The 18,155-nt window shown below is 35.0% G+C and overlaps 1 protein-coding gene across 1 annotated transcript in view; it reads right to left on the bottom strand.

Moving 5' to 3' along the window:
• DGKB (diacylglycerol kinase, beta 90kDa) overlaps window positions 1-18,155 on the bottom strand; it is a 333,219-nt gene that overhangs the window by 225,100 nt on the left and 89,964 nt on the right. Inside the window, exons 14-16 of the mRNA XM_009894935.1 lie at window positions 12,972-13,004; window positions 9,078-9,194; window positions 4,453-4,526 (exon numbers count right to left, since the gene is read on the bottom strand). Of these exons, the coding sequence (XP_009893237.1) occupies window positions 4,453-4,526; window positions 9,078-9,194; window positions 12,972-13,004 (224 nt within the window). The remainder of the gene's footprint in view (window positions 1-4,452; window positions 4,527-9,077; window positions 9,195-12,971; window positions 13,005-18,155) is intronic.

The raw sequence follows: 18,155 nt of genomic DNA, 5'->3' as shown, positions 1-18,155 counted from the left end.
ATAAAAGAAAGACAGTCAGAAACTCATTGGCAATTCAAAACTGGCAGTAAAGTTGACTACATTGGAGAAGAAATTGGTCATAGAAGTGCCTTGCACGAACCGGGGGTTGCACCTTCAGTCACCTGGGGGGTGACTATTCCAGATGTGGTCTTAATTTAACCCTAAAGGCAGAGAGGAAAGAAGCCAAGGACTTCTCCCCAAAAGTAAAAGAATGCTAGCGATCTTCTCTCCTACACATAAGACACTTGAAAAAGATCATTTGGAACTGCTTCTACACTTTGTCTCAACGCTACACGAAAGCTTAGAAAGCCAGATTAACCAGAAGGTAGGAGGGAAAAGCTACTCTGAACCAAAGTTATTTGAAAACAACAAAGGTCAAAGATATCATCAACCTGTGCTGCACAGACACTGAACGTGGAGTCAGCAGGACACGTCAGCGTACGGAAGCTGATCTCCAGTGCATCCAACCGCACATTTGTCAAGGAAACAATTGTTTAAACTCACCTGCTGGTCAGGCAAATAAATTGGAAAATGGGGAAGTGGAAAACAAAGTAATGAGTATGGCAAAACAACAGCGTGATTTAGAAGGACTCTTATGTGAGAAGCATTACCCTTAACAATAACAGTCTTTAGAAGCACTACATGCTCATTGTATATTCTTTCTGTTGAAAGAAACTATTTTGTCAAGGAGGTACTAAATATACACATTCTATTCACAGATTATTGAAAGGTGCTGTCTTGATTGGTCAGATGTTAAACACCGACATACAAGACTCTTAGCTCTAGGATGAAATGGATGTACTGAAATTTTTTACTGATTAAATTAACCACACCTGTCCATTTTATGCACAATCACTGAAAACATGTTACAGTGCAATATAGCCTGAGGAAAACACCTGACTGAGTTTGCTGAACTCCTATACAATCTCATGCTTAATTAAAATCTATTTTTGGTGTGCAAAAGGCTTAAACTCATCAACCTTAATTCTAATTTCCCACTTTGTTCTTAATAAACATTGAATTACATTTTTGTTCTATTTTATTATAAGCATGTGTATTATCCATTGGACTAAACCATTTAAGTCCAAATAACTGTAAATGCATTTGTGCAGGTGACAGGCAATAAATATTAATCTCTCCATTGAGAAGTAAGTATAACTGGGTTATTTTCACAGTTTGTTATCTTGCAATTATATCTGAAAGTCATAGCACTGGCTTTTAGAAGAGAAATCTATTCAAGAATAATATGATACTTATCACTACACATTTTGCAAAACTGGCTTTCTGACAGAACTGAAGTTTTAAAACTTATTGATAAGATAATTAGATATGGTTGTAGAGAAAGTATTTTTGTGTTCTGAATACACTTTTTCTACATATCCATTTGTTTCCCACCACCCCTCTGTTCCAACATTCAAAAACCAAACCTAAAGCACCTAACATTTTTTACCTTAAAGTGATCCTCAGTTCTTTTCCTTTGCATTTGAGAGATTTGACAAAAAAAAATGCAAAATACAAAAGGAAATGACAGAGTATTATTGGGGGAGTGCATTTATTCAACTGGTTGTCAGATGGATGCGTACACTCTCTCCAAGTCTAAGGGCAATGAAATGGGCTGGGTTACCATATGGCAAGGCATAAAATCTCATACGGGGAACTGTGGGAACACTGGAGTCTTGACAGTATCTGCAATAACCTTTCTGTGTTCAATGAAAGTCAATTAGAAATCATAACTTCATTCACCATGATATCTCAAACATAGAAAATCCTAAGTAAAGACTGAAGAATAGCTTTCAGTAAAAAATGACCTTAATATGAATACTCAAGATAATGAAATTCTCATCCACAAAAATTAGTAGGTTTTGGGCTTTTTTTTTTTTTCTCCCCCCTTTTCACTGCTGTGGAAATCTTACTTTTGTTACAGCCTATCCTCTACTCCTAGCCTCTCAATACCTGACCAGATTACAAATTTGCTATAATCATATAGCCTGACTTGGATCACCATAACTGCATTTTGCAAAGCTGTTTGTGTCTTCAAATGTCCTGTGATTTTACTTTTCAGAACATAAAACTGCCACAAAATAGGGGGTGGGGGAAGGGAATATGGGATTCTTCTCTTTCTGGTTACTGCCTGTAGAGCAGCCAGATAAAAACCAGGAAAAGTAAGAAAGTTAAATATTATTGTTCCCTGAAAATGCTTTCATCCCTTAGATTAAATCTTCAAGCTAATATCCACTCTTAACACCCTTATTTTATAATTTTATGATGTTATTGGTATTGACATGAAACATTAACACCTAAAAGGCAGAGGGCAAAACCCTTCTCATTAAATAGTCCATATATGGACTTTTTTTTAACCTTTTTGAACCTAGTTTTAGATCTAATCATGAGATACTATCTCCTACTGGCGAATGACTTGAGATATGTTTACATGACTATACAGTTGACCTTCTGATGTGCTCCTCCTAACACAGAAATATTGAGGGCAACCTTGATACATTAATATGCAATTTAACAATTTATTTTGTGTGGTATCAAAGCTAATTTAAGAAGTTCTCATACTTCACTATACTCATTTGCTCATTTGCCTGCCCTCATCCTATACACTTTTGTGTAATGACACTTGTAGGTAATGGAGTTAGTGCATGAAGCGCGTATAAAACATTCATTTTTTAAATTCAAATCATTCCTATCTGCTTGGCCTCAGTAACAGTTGAATTAACATAAACTGAGAAGTGTCAGACTGCAATACATGAATGGGAATAGGAGCCTGGGAAGGGAATCAGGTTTTAAACTTGTTTTTACCCTGGAGAATATCTAACATTAAATGACATCCCTCGTGCATTAAGCCCATTCAGATAGTAACACTTGAGACCAATTATGAGCTGGGAACTGAAAGCTGTGAAACGGCATTTCATTACACCATTTCTAGGTTGTAACTAACTACGCAAGTGCAGATCTCTAACCTGCCTCTCACCTACATAATTCCGAAATGGATCCCAGATCTATTCACTTCATATTGGTACCATAAAAAAGTCAAGCTGAGTGCTAGTGCATTACCTTCCTCAACGCCCCCGACTGCACAGAAGACCAGGGCTACCTCACATGGCTACCGTGTCTGAACCACAAGTGCTCAGGATGGTTCAGATTGTCTTCTTGTGATTGCAAAGGCACATCCCTGAAGCTGCTTAGAATGAATCCATTAGATCATTAACTGCCTTCGACACAGCTAGCGTTGTTGACATTGCTGATATCTAAGTATACCAGTCCAGGGATTACGTAATCAGCTCCTAAATGATAACTTGTTCTCTAAGAGGTCTTGGAATGCAGTTTTGGCTAAATGTTCTTCAGCTCTGAGAATTCCCCTAACATCTACTCTGCAGGACTTTGTCCCTTCTGTCAGTTTACTTTAAGGGACGCTGTTTGAAAGAAGTGATCTAACGGAGGCAGTGGGGAAGAGGCAGGGAAAGCTGACCCACTTACAGCTTCCTTGCTTGGTTCCAAGCTTTAGAATCACAGTCAATCCCTCCTTTTGTACACACATCACCCAGTATTCACAGGTGTCATCTTTAGCCTGATCTTGGCCAAAAGACCATAACTTTTTCAAGACTTGAAAAATAAATTACAGCACTGACATGGTAAGATAGGCCACAAAAATTTGGGGATATATGTGATTATCAAAAAGGCCCATACTGTTAGCACTTGTGATTCTGAAGTACACTCTGAAGAATCTGCCCAGGGGTTAACTAATTCAGCATTTCTGCCTGAGTTTGATGGACAGATTAGGAGGAGAGAATGCTCCTTACCTCTATTTTATCATGCTTCTGATACACTAATATTTGAACATAAACTTAGGCATTTTGAATTTAAATCAATGTAATTACTGACATATATAAAATTAAGCATGTCTTTAAAGTTTGCGTGATTGGAGTTTAATACTTTAACTGGATTGTTAGAATACTTCCTACCTACAGAAATCAAAAGATTTCTTCACTGTAGGAAATCTTTTGGAGAAGCTGAAGAGTCTACTCACTAAATTTCTGAAAGGCAAGCCATACATTAGAAAATGTAATACTGTTTCCAATTTAAATTATTGGCCTGTGTGCATATTATTACAGAGATTAAAAGAAAACTGTTTTAACTTCAAAGCTGACATGGAAAATATATCAACTCATATCTTCATGCAACTCACGCAAAACTATACACTGAACATAGATACTTCTTCTGATGTGAAATGAAACTGTGGTATAGAACTCATTCTCATTTTTAACTGTAGAATTTATAACTATAGGCTAGTGTGTACCTCTTCTAAACAGGGCAATGGGAAGTTCATATGTGAGACATAACAATATAGAATGTTGGATTCCTTTTCATACACAAACTTTTAATGTACATTTTTAAACATATCACAGGTATCAGAATAAAGAGAGGGAAAAAAAAAATAATCCTTACCTTTCTCCTTGTTTCCCACCACTTTTAGGATTGACAAAAACTAAAAGTGGATGAGTGCCTGGAACTGGAGTGATCTAAAAGAAGGGAATAACACAGCCACTCATTAATGCTGTGTGTTGCATTCATTTTTTCCTATAGTAGACAGAAAACAAAAAGCTTAATGCAAACTCTATGTTATGCTACGTAATCCAGCTGGAAGCAATTCCATAATTTGCAATAATCCTCACTTCATTAATTTGCCACATATTGCAAGTGACTTTTTTTTTTAATGCTAGCTGTCTTGCAGCTGCAATGACATTTTAACCTATAATTGCATTGAAATATTGATATATATAGGTTACATCCATCAATAGAGAAGAAAACGTTAAATGCAAGAAATGCATGACTGATTCTGACAGTACAGTAATTTCCTATGGAAAAAGCTATGAAGAAACTGTATTTTGTAGTGAGAAATGACATATAGTATATAGGTCAAATATAACTATATGAAATGTTAAACTTGATGGAACTTATAAAAAATTTTTTTAAATGACAGAAACCTGCAATATTTGATATGATATGAAATTTCTTAAATCTCTTAAAATGTAACAAACATAACAATAATGAGTTCCTTTAAACACCTTAGAAAGCTGGAAAACTCAAAGTAGAAAAAGGACAAGCCTGAGGAAAAGAATGGAGAGGAGGATATACTGGAGGAAACAATGACTTCTACCATGTGTTTTAATTCTTTCATGCATGGAATGTTTTTCATGTTCACATTAACATTTAGCGTTACAAACTAACACCTTCCTTGAAAGTAATAGTGTTAGTCTGCACTTTCAGATAGTTTAAGACATGAGTGTTCACTGCCTTTGCTCCATAGACTTGAATAACATAAAAAAATTAGATCAGATGATCTCTCTCGAATATCTGTTTTTAAACCATAAAGCTAGAGTATTCATATCTAAAATTATCACTTTTAGACATATATCAATTCTAGAATGTTTAAAAATATATTAAGAGTTCAAAGTCAATATCTCCAAAGTCATGCACTAACAACACCAGAGATGAAGCTTAGACTGTTTCAAAATGATACATTGAAAGCTCTTGCTCCAAATCCTTATTCGTAATTCCTGAAATAACACAATCTTTTCAGCTGAAGATTTTATAAAATGTAATTTCATAGATGTAAGGCAGAACCCAAGAAACATGATAGCTAAGGAGTATTACAGGCATCCTCTAGACACAGGCATATAATCCTATAGGCATCTAAAAGCACCTCTACTAGGAAGTGTTAAGCACTACTGTGTCAACTCCATCCACAACTTCACAAACGATGGATCCAAATCTGTTCCAATACATAGAACAAATAACAAAAAACTCCAGCAAACTCAGTGGAATTAAACATAACATAAAACCAACCCAGTATCACATTACTATAACAACATACTGTGCCAGAAAGTGCTGTATGTTGAAACATATATCAAATTGCAGTATATAGTGAAGTTTGTCATATATTTAATTTTTATCTACTGTTTTAATCAATTTTAGTTATTTAGCCAATTCCCATGATGTTTGTTCCTGTGAACTAAGTGTAAACCAATGGTGCTCATTGTGACAGAGATGGACTACCTACTGAACTCCCTTAGGACGCAGGTTAATTAATGAGACTCATCCTAAGGTTATACATGATCTATTACTTCCTCTAATTAGAAATAATAATCCTGATCATTATGCTGGTTAGCTAGAAAGAAGTAAGATGAATGTGCTTAACTATGATTAATTGTCTTTAAGTCGTGCAGATCTCCACTGCCACTAAGTTATCTGCTCACTGCTGTCTGATGGAAGGAAGGTTTGGTCTTGATACTTTTCTCAACAAAAGCTAAATGATGAACTTATTTCTACTTTAAATCTTTTATTTCTATAAACCATATTTCTAAAATTATATTATTACAAGTACAAGGTTTAGCACCATCAAAAAAAAATCTAATAACCAGTTTGTATTCCTCTCAATTCCAAAATAAGGTCTCTTTGAATTCATTTCTTACAGCTTTTCCAAATTACTTTTCTAGATAATGTAGATCTTTCCATATAATAAACAATACAACTAAAGGTTTAAACTAAACTGGTGAATATTTTCAAGCCTTAATCTAGCATGATTTAAAGGCAATCCCCATAAAGTTACTGGACAAGTGACTTTAAAAAAAACAAACAAAAAAAAGAAGTAGTGGACCAATTATATATAGCTTCTCCCATACTGAAAACAGAGGTTTAAAAGGAGTAGAATGAAGATTTGCTGGATATCTTTGATATCTTATCTTGGGAACTTAAATCATAAACAAATGCAATCAACAAAATGATCCAAGTTTTCTGAATAAAAAACGTTCCAAAAGAAGTAAAAAAAATTATTTTGTTCTTCACTGAAGATCATGTTAAAATGAGACCATGCCAGCAAAATCAGAGTATTAGAATCAGAGTAGCATGTTTTGGCCAGATATGGGAGAATTAGAGTAGTATACTTTGATCAGCTACAGATTTTTTTTCTCCAGACCATCTTTAGGCAAAATACTAACATTAATTACAGTTATATTGATGGAAACTTACATCTTAGTGGAAACAGTTCCAAAATTATAATCTGTGCGTGAAAAAACCCCTAACAATCACTGATGCCAGCCTTTCACTATCGTATCCTTCGAGATCCACTCAGCCTTCACAATGATCAGGTTATCATTATTGATACTGATCAAAAATTTAATAGTTGGTGCTAAGATGGATTCCTGTTACTTGAACCACTATTATGCAACAGATAAAAACAAAACCCACAGTACAATCAGCAAATTAGGGTCACCAATGCAGAGTTATTTCTAATGTTATCACTATGATTACCAGTATTACACTGTGCACTACATTATAGATGCGGCATTACAGAACAATACCAAGCACTTCAGAAAACACCTCAGATCTGTTCAATAATTATTCTACAATCTTAGTCCTCGCTTTTTCTTTCTCTCCTTCTCAAGCAATAATAAACAAAAGTAATGATGAATCCTAGGCTTTGGATTCATCATGGAAAGAGAAAATAGAACATAAGTTTTGGATCATACTAACAAACTTATAGAAAAATCTTATGCCCTAATTATCTGAAAGCAGAAATTTTAATAATTTAAGGTTGTATGTGCAAGAGTCAGTGGCACTAGGAGTTCACTATTTTGAACAGAGCAGGCACTATATCCCAGGCACTGTATCGCATGAGTGGGAAAGAGAGACTTGAAAAATACCTGAAAATATACTGTGAGCATAACCAATCTAATGCTTGGGGTAAAACTAAAATTCATAATGATACATGGCGCTGCTACCGAAAGGAGATACCAAAGATGCTCCTCTATCTAGAGCAGTTGAGGTCACTGGAATTGCACAGTTACCACCCAAAAAGTTAGAAAACTGTGTGCTTTCTTTAGCACTGGTTCATTAGTCACACTGTGATTGATCAGACAGAACTTGTGCTTTCTGTCAATGAATACTCTAGCCTTTTTGCTTCATGCTCTGACACAGAAAATCTGGATAGCAATGCAGCTTGTGAGGATGGTAAATACAGGAACAGAGCCTTGAAACCCATGGATAATGACTACTATAATATCCCACTAGACCATCAATGGAGCAGCCATGTGACTGCATAGGTTTCAAGGTTTGGTAGTTGGGTTTTTTTTCCCCTTTTCTTTGAGTTGTCATAACAAGAATGTTTCACTAATCCAAAAAGATGAAACAATAAAATAAACCTTTCTGTCCTGACACAGTAAGTTGTATCATGAAATAATTATGAGGTATACAGCATTTGATATATGGTAATGGAATCTTTTACGTTTTACTGAACCTCAATTGCAACACATCAAAAGATACAGAGAACAGTCAACTTTGTACGTTAAATGATTATTACATTGTTATCATGATGATCATTTAACTCCTGAGGAAATAAAGAGGCAGAATCACATATGTGAACATTGATTCTATTCAAAAGTACTCATATCTCAAGTGATAGAAGCCAAGCAGTTCAGGCAGAAGTTCTGGCACACCTCTAAGTAACCTCCCTAAAATAACATTAGCTCATCACATACTCATCTTTCAAGTAGAAAAAACTTCCATTTTTATTCTAGATATCGCTATTATGGAAACCACCTTGCTTCTCTCCACTCTTAATTTTGATGTGTCAAATAACCTACTTAGAAATACCTGGAGAAATAACATCCTTGAAGTTTATTCCACCCATCTATTAATTAACAGGTCCAAATGAGAATAGTGAACAGTTATCAAGACATAGACTCAGATTTATAATGTAAATTCACACAATGCCGCATGATAGATACTAAAACAATCGAGTTTAACTTCATCCCACAATATAAGTGTTTTAGAGCTAGTTTTCCTGGACACTTAATAACTTAGAACATCCTACCAATCACGCAAGAAGCAGATTTGCACCGCAGGATTCCTGCACAGATGGAAGAATTTACCTATTGTATTTTTAAATATGTAAAAGAGAAATACTAGAAAAGTGAATGTATAGGAAATAATTCACTTTAAAAATTGCTCATTCTATCATTGTCTTTATACCTACAAGTGTCACCTTAAAATTAAAATAACAATAATCACACCTGAAGACCTTGTCCATCTACGGTGACGGAATTTGCTCTTTGCATTTTGTTCCGTTCTCCCAGTTTGTTCATTTGCTGGGGGACACTCTTTTCTTTTTTCACCGTTGCCTGTCTTTCCTTAAAAAAAGAAGAGAAAAGGAGAAAATTGAATGTTTTAACACATTATATAATGTCACAGAACTGTAACTGAGACTGTGCCTCCACAAAGTTGTTTTGTGACTAGAGAATAATGGTAATGTCAGATCCTGCTTTAATGAAAATGAGATCTTAGTCAAGGTATTACACAATGTCTGGCCACTTCACATAACATCTATCTATGTGCCTGGACATTCCATAATGACTAGGCAATAGATGGATGGAAAATGTGCAGTCACAACACAAATTAATGCAATGATGTGAAAAGATAATCTGACATTGCCAGGATGGCACTCTGAAACCTGAAAGCCAATCATACCAAATACTTGATTGTTTTGTAAGTACATTGATAAGAGATCAGCAATTTATCAGAATGTCATCCTAACTGCTAGCAAAGGTTGGATGCTTTAACCACTTTGGCAAAATATACCTGTTCTAAACGTACCATAATCAATTGGCTGAGTGGCTTTTTATAAAATTTGTATTTTGTATCAGAAAGAAACCAAAGTCCACATCAGATTGTAAGACATTGGCAACTTTTGATGCTGATACACAGCACAATCAGATGGTTATTTGAAAGAGGAAAGCTCAGAAGTATGTTGCTGTAATCATATTTTCAACTCTTGTCAGGTCATTTCAGAGAACTCTGAGGGGGGGGAAAAAAAAAGTCCTTGCTCTTTGTATCTCATTTATCCTATTTATAAACTGCACCCAGCATGTCCTTCTAGGTTGTCCAAAAATGCACCATAAATTAAGGCAGCAGATGTTTATAAAACAGAATCAGTGTCCCCAGTCCCGACTGCACCCCCGTCACTCTCCTCACTTCACAAGTACAAGGAGGCTTTAAACTAGTCAGGGGAATGGGCTGGCACAAACCTGCTGCGCTAGAAGGGAGCATGAAGGACACTGTTGCACCTCCTGCAACTGCACTCAGTAAGCAGTTCATTAAATGTTACCATTTACGTTCAGTACCAGGCCAAACACATCTCTGTGCTACCTCTGATAAAGCCTCAGGGATTGCATTAGCAATTAATCCATGCCTCTCTTTCTGGAGCAGTTTAAAATGTTAAGAAACATTGACACAGATTCCCTGGCAGGAAGGGAATAACTCCCAGCTTAATACAGTACCTTCTAATGCAGATGTGGACCATCACTGTTTTTATAGCGTCTTTAGTTTCCTTAAATTTGGAGACTGATACAGCCTCAATCTAGTCCCGATGCAAACAGTGGTCCAAGACATCCCAGGCTGCTTTGGGTAGCCAAGTGCTTTGGGGAACTGTGGCAATCTGATCACATTTCCTATAAAAGGACTGACAAACCTACACCACAGGAAAAAAAAAGGGGGAGCGGGGGGAGGGAGCCTGCACTATTTCCCGTATGCAGCTAGATTCCTAAGAGGTTAGTTAACTGAGCTCTTGGATGCTTTGAGTAACTCGATCAGTTCAAGAGGAGGTCCCAGAGTCTAGACTACAACATCATTGCTTTAAACAGAAAACAGTAAAAGCAATTAGAGCTATTCATCTCAGCTTTAACCTTCAAAACACACATAATCACCGTCCATATCACTGCCTAAGAAATCACTGACTCTGCACTTCACTATTTGATGACTTTTTAGAAACTAGAACTAGGATGAGGCATCCAAACAGAATAAAATTTGTGAACTAACACAAAACATCAACACAGAATGGTATTGATTAGTGCTAAGGATAGACAGCAAGAAACTTTAGTGTGAAGGATGCTTCACACTTTATTACATATATAGGAAGCAGCTTTTGTGTTTTAAATAATTTTGTGAATAACTACCCTTAAAAGTCACTACATTTTATAAAAAGTAAGCATACCATGTTAAACAGGATTTTATATTACAGACAAATCTGGCTCTTGGATATTGCAACATCTTCAAAGACTCAGATGTCAGTAATGCAGACACACAGCTTGTAAAAACCCCTGATTTATAACAAAAATCAGAGATGGAGAGCAAATTTTAAAAAGTCTAGAAAAACGTTAAGCTAAACAACATATTTGTGATAGTTCAAAGAAAAAGGTAACAGAAAGGAACAGATCCAGTACATTGAGTATGTGCATTTAGAGAGGTTAAAAAAAACACTGTTCAAAAGAGGCCTACTTATAAAGTGTGGCAATAAAAATCTTCTTGCATGTATCATGCTATTAGAGGAAAAGCATTTATACACTGCTGAGAACTGTCTTTACATAAAGGATGCTTGCTACAGTACCCAAACCTGCTGTTATCAATCACTCACAAGCAAAATGCAGTAACAATTACCTCAAGCAAAGTTGTGGATATTGGGTTTTTTTTTTCATTCCAGCATGATACAGATAGCAGCAAATACCTTCAGCTGGCCTTGGCCCCGTGACTGCTGCATTAGCAACATTGCTTCTCCAATTTATATTACCTGTCCCATGAGCAAAACAATTGCTTGACTCACAGACAAAGGCAGCTTCTCCTAAGCAGTGACTACACAAGATTAGGCCACACACCTCACACAATATAAAGGAAAAAAAAATATATTCATGATACAGAATTGTCTAGAGTGTTATTAAAAAAAAGAAAATATGCACACCTGACCTCATTATCATTGAAGGTCTGCTTCCTGCAATGATAATTTTTGAAGAAAGTACAAATAAAGTATTTCGTACCACACATCTTATATGCATACAAGACATGTCACTACATGTACCAATAGTGCTTTCTGAAACACTTCTGAACAAGCTGATAGGAGATCCTAGAGTTATATATCCTATAATTTTTAGATATGCGTCATACTAGTGAGCATCTGACTTAGAGTTTGTATAAAATAATACAGTGATGTGTATCTTAATTCTACTGAATAAATCTTTTAATTGCACAAAAAAAATGTACCATTTCATTAAAAAAAAATAATCTTTTAAATGCTCTTGCACAAATACTTTGGTTTATATATGAAATAGAAAGCTGGCTTTTTAATCCAGTTGTACATGACTGTTTGAATAACTTTCTGTTATGAAATATAACATTGCTATGCTATCTGAAAGTGTCAGGAACTAAACAGTGTAATTTTTTAATGAGATAATAACAGTTTAATAAAATCATCTGTCGATAATAGACTAGAAATTCTAGCAATGTTAAGACAAATTTGACATGCATTAAATAAATGGTTTTACAAAATGAAAAAAATTCTTTTTCAACATAAGAAACATTTCTACAACAGTTGTGCTGTATTTAATATCTTGTTAATTCAAGCATAGAAAATGACAAATGTACCTGTGAACCATTTGGTTTAGTGGCCATGCATGAAGTTGATAGAGATACTGAATACAGCATTAAAAAAGCTATTGTACATTTTGATGGCTCAAAGAATCAAGCTTCTCTGTTCTTTTGGTATGTGTCAGAGCACATACCTTTCAAAATAGTCCTTAACACAACAAATTTTTTTCCCACCCATTTTTTCACCTCTCATGCCTTTTTTCTCCCCTTGAACTCCCACTTTGAAGTCAATATCCATTCGCTGGAGCTTCTCCCATTCAGTATTGCTCCAGAGGGATCACTGTCAGATAAGAACTATTCATTTCGATCTACCCCTCAGCCATCCAAATAAGAAAGAAGAATGGATAAATAAGACAGGACATTTCAAATGACAACACAGAATACCACGTCTGGATTTTTAGTTCAGCCCCAAAATGCACTTTTATAACAAGAAGAATGTACAATATTATGATCTGTTAGTACTCGTGCGTACATGGATGCCTCCCGTTACGCACCTCAGGGAGCAAACCTCCTAAAGTGGGTAGCGTCTGTTGGAAAAAGAGAACGTTAGGCTGCAACACCGAACAGCTGGGATGGCAAGGGGCATGGAGAGAACGCTCATGAGGAACATTACCTTGCAGCAGTTGTACTTAACAACAAACATACACAGCACTTTTTTACACATTTTCACAACCGTGCTCCCCCAGTGGTTTGCCTGTCATATTATATAATTCATATTCTGGGAAGTATGTGTGGGATCATTTTATCGCCAGCTAAAAATATTCGAAAACCTGAGGACTATATTCTTTTGAATAGTAAAAAGAGCTGCTTGGTACCTGGGGAGTATTCTTTTTATTTTATCTTCCAAGTCCAAAGCAAGGAATCTTATTTAAAAAGCTTTATTCTACTACAATTGACAAGCTATACAACATTCCGCCTCAAAAAGTATTTCTGGTCTTTCTTTATATAGAGGTAAAGTCTTTTCCTTTACACAAAACACTCACAATGAGAAATACCATACTGTATCACAGCTGTTATAAGAAAACAGATGAAGTAACTAATGGCTTACTAAATAGTTACCTATTTACGTTTTAACTGCTAACACAGAATCCACTGCCAGTGCAGCAAAAATTGCTTTTTCTAACCTTGTCTCTTAATCAATAAGTGCAAATTTATTTTTCCGGATTATTTCTTACATAGCTGAGATTATTTAAATCCATTTCTTTCATACATTAAACAACAATTTATTTATACATTAAATAGGACTGTAAAGCCATTAATGAATGGTTAATACCACTACACAGTTTGTTGAGTAACCAGTGAAAACTTGAGATTCCTTTTGTATGATAATTACTTCTTTTATACTATATGCCTTCAGACGCTGCACCCCTAGCTTGGGGGTGGAAGTGCATAAGGAGAGAACCAAATCCTATGTTAATTTTTATAACTGTTTCAGTTTATGCATAATATCTTATTTTAGAAATCTGAAACTTCAAAGATATTGATTAGGGGAATCTGGCCATGGAAGAACAGATGGAATGCATGGAATACGGTCTAAAGGTATCCTCAGATGTTTGCAGAATTAAGGCCATGGAAGTTTAAAGATGTGACTTGAACATCAAGCTGATACTTGGAGGAAGGTTGCTTCATGATTCCTTAGAGCTATTTTGTTTAATGACATGGGATCTCCAAGGGATGCAAAAATTGTGCTTTAATATGCAATGAAATATTAGAATAGGTACTCCTGGACTGTCATTTTGTAAATCTATGTGGTATTCAAGAACCTTGCTTACAAAAATTGCATTCCATGCAATTTCTGTCCATAGTTACAGAATAACCAAAGAGAATCAAAGATTCTGACACCGTGAAAACAGCAAAAACCCCACCACCACTACCCCAAACCCCTGGGGAGCAATCTACCTATAATATCTATTGGATATCACATTCAACTAACTATGATTTAGACGTGTCAAAATATCTTGAAAATTTACTTTATAAAATTTTCTCCATGGTTCCAGCTCTAACCCTATGTACATACTAATCAGAAAGACCAATATTAGGATTAGGCATCATGCTGCCTTGAAACCTCATAGAGCTGTAGCAAAATACCCAGTTCTACATCCACGGCCTGAAGATAAAAATCATCCTGTGGACAAGATTAGTGACAAATTCACTAGCAAAAATACTGTCCAGTGAGCTGCACATGCCCATACTATAAAGGAAAGGTAAGGCTTCTCATTATGTCACCCCTCGCATTCAAAAGGAGGCATTTTGTCACCCATCTTACTAGTAGCTAAAATACATGGAAAAAGACAAGGCTGGAATGGAGATGATGTCATTTGAGAACACCTTCCAAAATAGCTGACAGCAAGACTGTTCTGAACAAGGAATTGCTACATGATAACTTTATAAATATACTTTGTGTTGATTGTTTAATATGTTTTAATAAAGATGTAAAGAATTACACATCAAAATCACAATCATGTATTTCTCCATTTAGCATGTCAACCTCAGTTCATTTAGTTGGCTGAAGATAACTTGCCTTACATCTTGCAACATTCTATATGTGCATCAACACACACTAAGTGTAGGGCCCAAGACTTTTAATTTTATTTGCAACCTAAAGTCAACTTGGGCTATAGAACGCAATTATACATCATCCAAGAAAGACAAAGAGTTGGAAAAGAATTTTGAAAATAACCCCATGTTAAACTACAATGGAAGAGGATGTAAGGAATAAACTTAGGGACAGACAGTAGTGATGAGTTGTGGGCAGGCAACTAGATATAACTTAAAATGATTGAATGGCTGCCATTTCAGTTTATCAGCATCTTATTATTTTAACATTGAACTGTGTTTGCCGAACAGATAATTAGTTAGGAAGATACATTTTCCTCCAGGGCAATTATTAATTTCCTTCTGACTTCAAAGAAATGAAAAAGCTCTTAGTGTAGATAAGCACACCATTATATTTCAAGTCTGTTTAAGATTCTCAGAGAACTGAATCTGCAATATGATACACAATTGAAAAAAGTGTTTGTTTTGTTTTTTTAAATCTGTTTCAATTGCTATGTCATTACCTAATAGCCAACAACCAGATTTAAATTTCCCTCTCCATAGAAGAATATATATTCTAATAACTCTTTTTTTTTGTAGTATCTTTGTCCAGAAACTCAGAATAAGGCTAGCCCTCAACTTCAAAGGATTGAGTTGCTCATAAAGATGCTTACATACTGCACTGACTTTCTGCGCTCCACGTTGAGCTCAGATTCAACCAAGTTAAAATCGATCTCTACTATAATAAAAACAGAAGAATCATTTTAGGATTAAAAACTGGAAAAGGGATTAAGAAAACTCATTCTTCAACCAACAACTGCTAATTCCCTTTTTCTCTCTCTACATCTCTGCTTTCCTATGTAACGTTTACCTACCTCACAGGAAAATAATATTACTGAAACATGTTATCAGACATGTAAAAATATCTATTGAACTATGCTACAATTATAATGCAGCCATTAACTATTCTATCTAGTCTCTCTAAATACTGAGAGCCAAAGAAAATTCTTGTACAATACTTTCGGTTTTAATTCTGTATTACTTTTTGCCAGCATCTCATCACACCTGCTATATTTACACAAAAGTTTGAAGCTACAGATCATAATGTATATTGTTTAGTTGCACGAGGCACACTGCTTAGCTAAAACATTTTTAATCTGCTATGTACATTGTTTTACGTGCCTAAATAGAATTAGCTATTAACAAAAGACTTTTGAACATTTATGATCTTGTACAATAAAATGCCAAACCAACTCAAACCCAACCCAAATCAGATACATCTGTTTCCTCCACCAAAATAAACAGCCATTTATTTTTTAAAATGAAGTCAAGTGAATTCCACTTATGATCAAATTTTATATTAGATGTATATAAACACATTTACTCTATGATGTATAAAAATTCTATATATATTATGTATACAAAATTCTCTCTATATATATAGAGAGAATTCTATATTTATATGAATAGAATTTATGCTTAAATGATTTTGTCCTAAAAAGTTATAAAAGTCTTCACTAGACAAAAGAAGAGGCAAATTTATTCAGAAAGGAAAAGATATAAAAAGTGAGTTGTTCCAAACTTTTTATGATGATGACCAATTTGTCCCAGAATGCTGAACAATGAAGTTGAAAATTGAACACAAGGGAAGGTATCCAATTTTAAATTTTATTTCTTTCACTTCTTGTCTTCAATATTTCACCAGACCCTCCCACTTTGAAATAAACTGGTTACTATGGAGACAATGATAACTGCCATATATTAATGTTCACAGTGTAATCACGGTACCTTATGTTTTACAATTTATTCAATAATTTTCTTTTTATTCCACAATTAACAGTTTTAATTACAGTTTTCAAAACCAATGTTAGAAATCAAGTAAAAAATAATTCACTGTAAATCTCACATAGACAAGAGGAGACTGAAAATCATCATACATTATGAAATAAATATCTATTTATTAAACAGTAGGCTTTTATTGGTTGATTTGTCATTATCCAAGGCTATATGTATTTTGGTTGGAAATAGAAAAATCTAATTACTTTTCTACAAACTTAAATATGAATTAGAACATCCTATGTGTTCATCAATAAATGGAGCAAAGTAAAGGAAGGCATGAAATGAAGAAGCCAAAATGGATGTTAGCATTTTTCTCTTTCTCCCTCATAAAGGGGCGGGAGGAGAGAAGCTGTACCATAAAGAGAGACCAATCTCTTCTCTTCACTACTCACTCATCTCATTGCAATATCCAGTCTTTAACCTGGTTATGATCTAATTCTGTACTCTTGGTAGGCTAGGATTCAATTGAGTTAAAGATTTTTAAACTCACTGCCAGTCAACCTTATCATGAACTTTCATTATGTGTATGTAATTAATTGGGTCCAATGAACAATATCAGCACTGAGTTATAGACTTTTTCCCCCCACCATGTAATTAGGATATAATTACCCACAGGATATCAGAATGATGCAAAACCTTTCCTCTAAATGTGCCCTCATTAGGAAACAAGTCTCAATGTACATTTATTCAATCAGTATGAATTAATTAAAACGTTACCGAAATAAAAGAGAGTAACATTAAAGTGTATCTGACATCTATTAAAAGACTATCACTTGAGATCTGCACACACAGTTTATAACAAAACTCATTTAACTTGAACAAAAAACTTCACCATACAATAAGCCTTATATACAGCAAACAGAAAAGTAAAAAGGACTAGTTTTAAAGTTGACAGACTACGTTTTACTAAAACATTTAAAAGTATTGAAGTGAGATATGAAAAACCCTCATATGGCATTGAATCTAGGCAGTTATGTGATTCTTTCATGATATGCACGCTATCAACTGTGTGAGTTTCCCCATGGTTTCTTTCTCAGCTGAGAACGTAGCTTATCATATTTAGTAATAAGGTTTGGTAAGTTCCACTTTGTACAGTTTTGAAGATAGGAGCCCTCTTATTTAAGTTAGACCAACCACCTAACTTTCAGATGACCAGGCATTTAGGTTCTCTCTCCAGCCATTAAGAAAAGGGACGGTATGAGAGGATCATGCCAGTCACTCCATTTTAGAGGAATCTCTCTTGTGTCTAAAGAGACCCTAAATAAGTAATTTAGAACAGTCCCCTGAGCCGAAATGACTATGTT

Source organism: Charadrius vociferus, unplaced genomic scaffold, assembly GCF_000708025.1.
Source record: "Charadrius vociferus isolate BGI_N301 unplaced genomic scaffold, ASM70802v2 scaffold181, whole genome shotgun sequence".
NCBI lineage: Eukaryota > Metazoa > Chordata > Aves > Charadriiformes > Charadriidae > Charadrius > Charadrius vociferus.
Note: the sequence above shows the minus strand (reverse complement) of the source record. Positions and strands in the feature narration are given on the sequence as shown.